Source organism: Sipha flava, unplaced genomic scaffold, assembly GCF_003268045.1.
Source record: "Sipha flava isolate LNK unplaced genomic scaffold, YSA_version1 126_pilon_pilon, whole genome shotgun sequence".
Classification (NCBI taxonomy): domain Eukaryota; kingdom Metazoa; phylum Arthropoda; class Insecta; order Hemiptera; family Aphididae; genus Sipha; species Sipha flava.
In genome coordinates this window covers 1,565,410-1,577,276 of record NW_020271752.1, presented here as the reverse complement: position 1 = coordinate 1,577,276, position 11,867 = coordinate 1,565,410, and the positions used below count along the sequence as shown (strand labels likewise).

General features: G+C 31.1%; 1 protein-coding gene across 1 annotated transcript; it reads left to right on the top strand.

Moving 5' to 3' along the window:
• Positions 1-7,119: 7,119 nt before the first annotated feature.
• LOC112694258 (cAMP-regulated phosphoprotein 19) lies at positions 7,120-9,039 on the top strand. The gene is made up of 4 exons (XM_025569678.1): positions 7,120-7,461; positions 7,999-8,048; positions 8,141-8,260; positions 8,675-9,039. Exons 2-4 carry the CDS (start codon positions 8,001-8,003, stop codon positions 8,876-8,878), a joined length of 372 nt encoding a protein of 123 aa, XP_025425463.1. The 5' UTR covers positions 7,120-7,461; positions 7,999-8,000; the 3' UTR covers positions 8,879-9,039.
• The last annotated feature ends 2,828 nt before the right edge of the window (positions 9,040-11,867 follow it).

Below are 11,867 nucleotides of genomic sequence, written 5' to 3'. Positions count from 1 at the left end.
TAAAATTAAATAATAAATAATAATAATAATAATAATAATCTATGATTTATATTTATTACATTATATATTGTAAATATATATATATTTATAATAATTTATAATAATAATAATAATAATTAAATCTTTCAAAAATTGCAAAAAAAATTGTTCCTGCTCATTCGACCTTAATATAACAGTTTTCTTAAAAATATTTTTTTTTCTTAAATATTTTATAGTGTAGGCTTGAAAGGATAGGAAAAGGGTTAAAGTTCTTACCTGGTAGAAATATCTGCTCGACAGATTTCTGCATAGATTATCTTCAATAACAGTTAAATCCGCTACTTGAAAAGTCGACAAAACGACCTTTGATCAGCGATATTAGGAAAATAGTTAACTGACAAATTAAAATCGTTTAAATTTGAAACTTATAAGTGTAAATGAAACTTATGGTGGCTTCAGAAAAGATTAGTTGTAAATTGTATGTGTTTAATTGCAACTCCGTTGTTGATGTGACAAATATTTCGTACGAACTATTGTTAGGTTGAAAAATTTAATTTTCAAACGTCATAGCAACGCGTTATTGTTAATATCTAAAGCAAGAACTTTCATGCATTTGCATATTTTTTTTTGGTTAACTCTATTGTATATGTAGTAAGTATAAAATACATTTCATAACATTTTTGATAAAATTCTCAAAATTTTTATTTCTGTTTCTTTGGACATTTTTTGGTGTAAGGAGCATATTTTTGATTTTAAAAGCATATTTTAAGCTTTTAGTGCATAATTTTATGGTTTATCGAAAATCAAGTGCTTTAGTGAATATTTTTCATGAATCAAGATCAACAATTTGTTATAAACTTATAAAGACGATAGAGATAAATTTTTTTCATAATGGTCAGTATTTATTTTGTCTATTAGAATGATTAGATACGAAGATTCTGAAATATTACTACCACCCAGTGGCTTATACAGAAAATGCTTTCGGGATTGGCTACTATGGACTATGAGTTAAATTGTCACTGCTATCTAAGAATTGCTAACAAGATGTTACATTTACAGAATGTCCCAAAACTATTTGACAAAGGCAATAAAAATTGTCTCAACTGATCACATTATTTACGTAGGTATTTCCTTTAATAAGTATAATCCTGTATTTATGAACAAAGGATATATGATGTGGTACTTGATTATTTAATATATATCTACTGGACTATTTCTATAATAAAATATGCTATAAATAAAATATTCTCGTATTATACAATTATAATTTATTTATTTATTATATAATTAACTCTTAATAATAAGCATTAAACCATAAATTGAGAATTTTTAAAAAATTTAATGAACTATTGAAGTACAATTGAATAAAATAAATACAACCAGGTTAAAATAGTTTTTCTATTTTTTTTTTTTTTTTATAAAATTATTTCTAAATAAGCATAGAGCATCATTAAAAGGTAACAAACGTTTAAAATAATTTTTACGTTTTTTGAAACATTTCGGGAGGGCTGTAGCCCACTAGGCACCTCCCCCCTATATACGTCACTGCTACCACCTGAACCTATAATTACTCGTTGGGAGACGTGTATAGATAAAACAGACTATTATTGTAAACTTATACTAAGCATTCGAAATGTTTTTGTAAAGTCGAATGACGATTCAGCTTCTATATTAAAAGTAATCGGGGTACAAGAAAAAAAACCTTTACGTGGTGTACCCCAAACAATGTTATTAACGGCTAATTTTTCCAAACCCAGACACATATGATCTCTACAAAACTAAATATAAAACGGCCCTTTTCAGGGTCAATACTGACGATCGCTTCATGCAACATTGAGGGCATAAATCCAAATGAGGAAGAAATGTTTTCCTGACTTATGTAAAGAAAACTCATGTGACGTTCTATGTGTGCAAGAAATGCACAGCAGTGAAGAGATGAATAATCTAAAAATCAATGTGATGAAGCTCGTTGCAATACGTCCACATAGGAAGTATGGAAGTTCTATATTTGTTCGTACTTCAATCGATGTAACGTCATGTCAAATAACAGAGATAGATGATATCGAGATTCTCACTATAGAAGTTGGTAAATGCACTGTGACCTCTATCTACAAACCTCCTAATTCAACATTTGCATTCGAGAAACCAGTTAATTTTAATACTAAAAATATACACATTGTCATAGGAGATTTTAATATCCACCATACCAACTGAGGCTACGACGAAATAGATAGCATTGGCGATCAAATCGAGGTTTAGACAGAGTCCAATAGGTTAACATTAATCCATGACCCAAAACTGCCACCATCATTCAACAGTGGTAGATGGAAAAAGGGCTATAATTCTGACATAATATTTGTAAGCGATACGATAGCTCCACAATGTACAAAGGAAATTGGAAGACCCATACTACGCACGCAGCACCGACCCATACTGTGCAAAGTTACGGCAGCAATCAAACCATGTGACACTCCATTTTTGAGAAGATATAACACTTTCAAAAAGCAGACTGGAACACCTTTACTAAAGCTCTAGTTCGGTGGTCTTCAACGGGAGGGATTTCCACCCCCAAAATATTTTTATATTGAATAAGAATTTAAATGATAATTAAACAATACAAGTATAAATTAACGTGTAAAATATTAATTTATTATTAATATTACTATTACTATTAATTTTGAAATAAGTAAATGCCAAATACATTTTAACATACAATAATAAAAACGTGGGTTAAAATATTTTTTTGAATAATTTCTGAAGTTAAACATCATAAATCAAAAATAAATTAAAGCATAAATAAAAATTATGTAACTTATTAAGGTACGTATATAAAAAAGGTATACAAATTTTATATATGTTATAACTAGAATGCTGGTAAGTGCTTAGTTATTTCAAAATTACTATAGACTATAATTTCACACCTATCTATTTTATTTATTTATTTTAACATAGCTATTTCTATTTTTTTAGTGATGGTTTTAGATACAATTATTATTCAAACAAAAATAAGTCGATGACTTGACATTCAAAATCGTTGTCGAACAGAAGCAAACTGATTGTGTTTGAATTTATTGCTGAGTTATAAAGTACTTAAAAAATTTAAAAATATTAATTTATTTCTAATTTATTAATCTATTTAAAAATATGTAAACGTTGAAATTTCAATTGGGGAGGAGGGGTACGGACCCGAAATCCCCTCCTCCTTTGGTACGCGCCTGACATAGAAGATCCCGGGTTGAAAACGCAGGTGTTGGTATAATTAGTAAAGGAAGAGGTAATTGGGAAATATTTATATTTAAAACAACGGTCAATAATAATCTACAAATTATTTCAGGACTGATTAAAAATAAAATTAGTCAAGAAATATTGGAAACCGAATTTTTTTCTTTACAAATTGACACTACTCAAGAAATAAATGTACATGATCAATGTTCTGTCGTTATTTATTATGTCATAGAAAATAAAATTCATGAACGTCTGATTTTGTTGATTAACTGTGATTCTAACAAAGGAAAACTTTTATCAAATTATGTTTGCAAAGGTTTGAAAATTTTAAAAATTAACGTTTTAAAATGTATTGGTACTTCAACTGACGGAGCAGCAAATATGCAAAGGCAATATAACGGATTTATTTCGTGATTAAATAAATAAGTTGGTGGTGATTTATTAAATTTTTGTGTTATGCACACGTTTTAAACCTTTTAATAGCTGATGTAATACTCCAATTCATTTATTTGGAGTGTTAAACATATGTGCGGTATTATATTAAAAAAAAAATCCCAAAATGATAAATTTGCCCCCCTCAATCTTTTTCTGGAAGACCAACTGTCCCCTCTCGCAAGTGAAATTCTTGAATTTAAAAAAGTAAAATATACAATAAAATATGGATTTATCTGAAAGTATAAATATAAATCATTATATTTTAAATACGGCGATCAAGATTAGTAGTAAAATATAGTTTCCAATATGGTTGTGTATAGTATTAAGAATATAAATGTTTATGAATAATGTTAAGTTTGTCTCGCATGATAACTAAACACATTTCTTTAAGTTCTCTTAACTATAATGTATTTTCTTAAACAAGTCTCTGAGTAGAGGTGATGCAGTCCCATAAGCCCCGAACCATAGGCCATGAACTTACAATTGTTTATATGGCATTTTTATTTTTTCTATAGTTTTGTGAAAAACAGAAATTTTTCTATAATTTATCTAAGATAATGAAATGTAAATTTTGAAATTACATCAAAACAAAATAAATACGAGTTCAATAATAATAAAAATAATAAATAAGTAGGTACCTTAGTTATTAAATTTTAAACATACCTACTTAAGGAATGATGTAAATTATTGTAAATTTCCATAACTAAAATAAACATCTGTATGGCATATTTTTAAGTGTGAATAATATCCCATGTGTGATTTAATATTCCAAATTAAAACTATTCTCGTGAAAACGACTAAACTACCTACTTATAATATACATGAATTTACAATATAAAGTCCTTTGAAACCGAAATAATTATTAAATGTGATGGTCAGGAAATATATTTTTAATATATCCTGATATTTTCTAGCCTGTGTTCACGTCAAAAAATATGTACGTATATAAGATTTATTGGGTAGGTACTTAATTGACATATTATATTGAAAGAATGATAAATTACATACATCAGCTGAAAAAATGCAATAATAAATTAATCATATTAGTTACAATTTAAGACATGCATTTTTAAATTTTTCAGATTCTAAAGCGGGGCTTATACGACGCGAATCTGATGTGCGAGGCATCTGATTCACCTACATGTTTACACGATACACATCTATGCGCGAATCAATGTGATTCAGGGCGAACCAGAGCTGGAATTGGGAAAAATTAAGTAGATAAGCTCAGTCCAACGATTTGAAAACTGCGCTCCATGTGCGCAAATATTTGACACAGAACCGTGGGGGGCTTCCCCCCTCTACCAACCTGAAATATATTTTGAATACCACTTTTCAGCTAAATTTATTATATTTAAATTCCAAATATAATATATTTTGATAGCAATACCAACATCCTATATGTTACAATAGAAAATAAAAATAAAATAATAATTTATATAGGTAATTGTAGGCGATCAGGCAGTCTCATGAATCGAATGATATAATCATATTTTTGGTTTTTGTTTTTATTTATTTTTACTCTTTAGTGCGGGCCACGGCCTTAGAAGATTAGTCTAAGGTCTGACACGGCCTCAGGTCGATGTGGATTTTCTTCCCTCGGTGAGGTGGCCGTTCACGGTTTAGTGGTGGTGTGTAGATAAAAAAGAAAAACCACGAAACCAAAACAAAATATGGTGGTCAAAATTTTATTGCCAAACAAAATAATGATATAAACAATGGGTGGTCTTCTGGTGACGGTGGTGAAGAGACAATGAAAAAGAAGCGTACTGGTACGATGTTCGTTCACCGACGGTCACGAGCAGAAGGTTGGTGACTTGAGGCGACCGGTTGGTACGTTGTCACCAGTTCTGATAACTTTTCTCATCTCTGCCAGGTTTTCCTAGGTAGGTGGGTAGTATCGGAAACGGTGTTGTCGTTGCACTGGTTGAGGCTGGGCAGAGAGCGTGCGTGGCTCCGCGATAGTGGTGTACTTAATGTACCTGCACCACAGCGGGACCGCGCCAGGTCGTGGTGAAGGCATTTATTTTTTCCGAAATGACGACATCGTCGATCGCCAATATTAATAACAAATCGTACAATGTATAAAGTATAATACACCAAATTCACAGACATTTCTATTTATATTTTTCCAGAAATGACGACGTTGTCTCTTATCATAACCACCATATAATCTTTAGTTATAAAAATAATTTTGATATTATAAATTTATAATTTAAAAATAAAATTAAAATTAAAATTAATTTTCCAATTTACGTAAATTTAAATTCTCATAAAAATTATTTTGGATATCAATAAGGATGAACGTGGCGTCCCCCCGTTCCGGTGAAAAAATATAGTTGGGGTACGCAAAAAAAAAAAAAATAGTAGTGGAACTCCGTCCCCCTGCGCATCCCCTCAATTCGAGCACTGGGGCGAACCACAATTTTATGTGCTGCAACAATACATTGATTTTGATCCATGGCGAGGCAAGACGCTCAAAGAAGCAGTTCACATGACGCGAAATAACTGTGCGAATCTCCTTTGACGCGCGTCCAAATACCGACAAATCTTTTGCTTGCCACGAGGCATCCTCACTTGACTCGCTTATTACCCGAGGCAAGTTCAGACGGGGTGAAACATGTCGAATCTTGATTCGCGTCGTGTAAATCCGATAAAACAACGAAACAAATGGTTCGGCTTGATACATGTCAACATTTAGGATTTCTGCAATAAAACTTAATTAATACTTCGATAAGCTGATAATATCTGGTATTTCAGTCGATAAAATGAATAAATATTATTTCAAGTCATTATTTTCTGTCTCTGCCTGTAACACCGTGCAACGTTGGAACTCGTTCTGTTTCTAACGTACCATAAAGATTGTTGCGATAAGGATATTTGAATTCATCCGTAGTCTTTTCTACATCGACTTTTACACAATTTTTTTTTAAAAATTTTGTTTATTTGTTTGTTTCCAATTCGTTTGATTGTAATTCATGAAATGTTGAGAGACAAAATGAAAAATGAGCGACGGTCGATCTGAAGTGATACTTGACAACGAATTCCAATTCATTTTTCAAAATCCTTATCGCATTAATTGTTCGATCGGTGAGTTAGAAATAGAAAACCCCAAAATCCCGTTCACGCGGGCGCGTGCGTGATGACCGGAGACGGAAAATCATCGGTTGTTGAAATTTGAAAAACATGTGTTCATGGCGGAACACGCGAGAAAATGTGTGAAACCAAACGTAGTCGATTTCGCGGAGCGTTTTGCGAAACGAATACATCAAGTCGCGGTGTACACACGCGACCGTAATCGAATGGCTAGCCGTTAGTAAGCAGATTATCGCGGCCGTTGGCCAATTCGATTGCGCGCGTAGTTACCGGTGGCGGGATCTCCGCGAGCCGTTTCGTTGAGATTCCGTGCGGAGCGCTAGCGGTCGTCACGATTTACCAACGTCTGTGCTCGGCGGACGCGCGCGCACCGTCACACGGACGCACCGGGGGGATATAGTGGCGGGGAGGATGGTACGCAATCGTGACATCAACTCGAGACGGCTGCAAGTTGCAACGGCGCGGTACTACACGGTTCGCAAACAATAGTTGGACGGACGAGAACGGCGGCCCAGGCCCAGAGCTCACCGTTTCCGCGTCCCCCTTGTTCCATTCGTGTACTAGCGCGCGTTCCCGACGGTCCTGCGTAGTGTTCCGCAGTTCTTCTTGCACTTCTCTAATTCGAGTACTTTTCCGGTCCGCCGTCGTCCACGGTTCCCCGAGTTGGTCGCCCCGTTCCATCCGTCCGCTGATCGACGGCCGCAGCAACGCGACACCGATAATCAGGTAACGTAAAATCTCGCGCGCCCTGTGGATTTCGACTAGCATCCCCCGTCGCCGCTGCAACACGTGTCCATTCGTCGCCCATTTTCGCTCTTGCATTCTTTCCGTTATTTATTTAATTTTTCCGGCTGACGCCTCACGCACGCGAACGTACCCGAGGTCATGCGTTCTCGTTCGACTTCCTCTCTCTACTCCCCTCCGGATCCACGTTCTTCTGCTCGATTTTATCGCGTTCAATGCCAACGTCTTCTCGATTTTGTATTTCTCTCGTCTTAACACGCTGCTCGAGTATCCGCCCGTACGGTACCCGATCCCGAGTCGCCTTCTCTAAGGGTTCTATAGGTTCTCTTTCTCCGCTCCTCCCCTCCACGTCCGTTTTGGTCGTGTTCCGCTGGTGGGTTAGACCTACACATTTTTGGGTTTTCGCATTTCCCCCTCATTTTTCTTATCTGCTATTAGGCAAAACAGTGATAATACATAGTCAGATACCATCCTCTGCTCGGGCATTATAATCCGTCACTGTTTTTTTTTCTTTCTCAGAAATGGCCGATCAAAAACCATCCGAGAGTTCTGAGTTTAACAAGCCCAAGGTAAATATTAATCAATATTTGCATTTTACATGTGTATTTGTTGTACTCTTGTGTAAACCGTCTTGTACATGTAACGTTTATCATTGTTATAGGATCCCAAAGATGTTGAAAAAGCCCAAGAAGAGTGTATGAAAAAACAATATCAAATGAAGTCGAATTGGCCTCCAGTTAGCGGTCATTCTGCCCTTCTCCAAAAACGTTTAGCTAAAGGGGTATGGATTTTATAGTTTAACAAAACTTAAAAGTATACAAATAATTCTTGAGATAAAAGCAATTGAGTCTTATGATGATAAGATGGCTAAGTAAAATATTGTTCATGTTTGTATAGGTATTAAGGTAAACCCTAAAGGATTATATACATAAACAATTATGAGAGTAAATTATATTTATTGGTTTTTTCATAAGACTATTATTTTCCATCAGTTATTGTATTGGTCTACCCATTGTATTGGTTAATTTAAAATAAGAAAGGTGTTATTATGTATGTTTTAAGTAATTTATGACTTTTATCTGGATCAACTGAAACTTGCTTCATACGTAATGTTTTAATATTGAAAATCTGCAAACTTATAAAACAAAAAAAATATATATTTTAAATCTAGTTAAAATGGTTTTATTTTTTCTAGCAAAAATTTTTTGATTCCGGTGATTATCAAATGGCCAGGCAAGCAGGAAACGGTAGCAACTTTTCAAGTAATCGCCCTGTACAACAAGTTTTGGGTTTTGGTACAGGAGATACCATACCAACCCCAGAAACTGTGCCAGCTCGCAAGACTTCAATTATTCAGCCTAAGTTTAACCCAACTTCCACTTCATCATCTACAACGTGATTTTTGTGCTAAAATCAATTTTTTTCATTTTCATTTATTTTATCTATTTTTTATTCAGGAACTTAGTTTAATCAAATGTTATTCATTTTAATTTTGTTAATATTATATGGCTCATGAAGTTAACGATGTGGCTATTTAATTTTTTAAGCTATTTGATAAAATATTCATTGTACTATAAATAAATCAATTCATTTGAATTTATAAAATAAATATAATTCAATTTTGTGTATTATTGAATGCATTATATTTTGATATGTGGTATAATGATAAAAAAAAGTCCATATAACATTTTAATATTTTTAATATAATTAGTTATTTTTACTTCATTTTTTAAATAATTTTCTTTAAGTAATAATAGTGTATTATTTTAGTTAACAAAAATATTGATAAACAAACTATGGATAAGTTAGATATTTCTAAAATTGTAATTTGATATCTTAACAAAATTAAATGTTTTTATTAAAAATTATTTAAATATTCATCAAATATTACATTTGAATTTGATATCATTATCGTAAATGATGATTTTGTGATGTACCCTATGTTCATATTTTTATGTCAGACTTTGTGAAATAGGTACTTAATAATTATTACCACTATTCACAAGAAAATTATTTAAATAAAATATATTTTTGGTAAATTATTTTGTTTAATTTTATTCACACAATAGTAGTAGTAGTTTAAATTTCCCATTAATTTATGAAATTTAAATGTTAAGTTTTTTGATTATTCATTCTATCAAATTGGATGTTTAATAAGTTCTTGTCATAAGAATACTGTGTTTTTTTATTTTACAAATATTTTCAATAAAAAAATAATCCATTTGCCTTTCATTAAAATGGGTTGCAGATTTTTCTAATCTTGTAATTCTTTGTTAAAGTAATTATTTTTGAATTTATAAATTTTAAAGGTATTCTAAAGTTTCAAGTTTAACACATATTAATTTAGTTTATTAAGTAATAAGCTGTGTGCCTATGTTAGTAATCGTTAAATAATTGTGTTGTTTTAAAGTTTTGATTTTATATTACATTTTAATATAAAATCAACAGTATATAGATTAGATAACTAAAGAGTGTTGAAAGGTTTATTTTATTATAGTTATGGTTTGTAAAAACTTGTTTCTTAAGACCTTTTACAATTACAACACTATTAAATGTTAAGGAATTTGGTCGATTAACAATATTTTTGACAATTTAATGCTTTATTGACAGATTAAAAGCTAAATTAGAAATTGAAAGATTTACAGTGAAGCAAGTTATGTTAATACGAGCTATTTTTTTAATAGTATACAGTGAAAATTTTATTTTTTATAGATGCTTATTTTATTTTAGCCCAGAAGCGTAGTTTTTTCATATATTAGGAAGAATTTTTAAACAATAACTTGAATATGCTATGTCACAGAAGATATGGTAGTTTCCTGTCATGGCTTAGTCTAGCGATTCCCGACTGTGAGGCACTCCGCAAATATTTATACTTATATAGTATATTGCATTGCCATATATTTATTATTCAATTGATAATATTTTGCTTATATTAAAATAATAAAAAATGTTTTATTGGGATTCGAGATTTTTTTTTTAAAGATGCGTGACCTAAAAAAGTTAGGGAACTGCTGACTTAGTCAAACCAGTAATTGTAAGCAGTAACTAAAATAGGATGTATGGGTAGGCAGTGTTGTGTGACAGAAAAGCTTAACATATAATTTGCATATTTGACATAAAATATTATCATAAATAATTTTATTTGGATTTGTTAATTTTAATTTCTATGTAGCTGCAAGAACAATTGAACTCTGGATCTACAACTTTGAACTTGGTTGGGTACTTGATATACAGCTTCATTGGAAAATAAATTTTGCATCGCTATTGATAGTAAGTAGTGCTTTGGAAAGAAATTTTAATCTGGGGTTAATATATTGGATGTTTTACAAATATTAAAATGTTCGACATTAGTTTTGTTTGTTGAATAATTTCAAATGTCTGTTTTAAGAATTTCACTTTCTCATCAAATCACGCTGTAAATGTCGTAACTATCATTTTGTCAAACAGAACATTCCCTTTATGATGCCAGGTTGTTAATCTGTTATACTTTAATGGTCAATTATTCATCACTTGTGAATACTTGCCAATCATCATGGTTAATTGGTATAAGAGTGGTTCTACACATACACTTCAAATACAGTTATTCAATTATAAAGAGCATTTAATATTATGCTACTTTTTTTATGACTATGTATTTGATATTTCAATAATCAACAACTTTTTTCTCTCATAGTTTATCTTTACACCTCCTGTCAGTCTGATAAAAATTAAATTTTGAAAAAATATACAATAATGTCCTAGTACTTATAATAAACTTCCAGTAGATTTAACTAATTTTGCTCAGCTGCTCGTAACATGTGTCATATGATGAATATCTTATTCAGTATAAATATAATCACGTATCATGATTCTACATAAATGTAAAAATAAACTTAAATGCTCGATTATTGATGATAATTATTTAAAAATATAATATTTTATAAATTTTCATTATTGGAATTTTTTGAAATAATTAAAATTAAGGAAGGGGTTTTTATTTTAAAATAAATAATGAATAATAAATTTGATAGTATACAAAAATTAAAAGATAAAAAAAAATTAATTGTTTAACTGCCTATAATTTAAATTAGTTTAAAATGTAGAATGTCCAAGCTTAACATTTAATAAATTTATAATTATAATCAATAGTACTTTTGATAGAAACATAAGTTAACTAGTACCTATGTAGGTACAAGAAACTATTTTTGTTATTTATCCCAAATGATGGTTTGTAATTACCAAAAACAAATGTACAATGTACACAATGCAAAATTTCTATCATTCTTTAATCCAATCTCATAAAAAAATTCTAAAGGGTTGGAAAAGTTTATTCATTTTTTTTTATAGCTTCTCTTATCTAGGCAAAAATATTGTGAAATGCGTATTGTTGGTTATAAAATAAACATTAA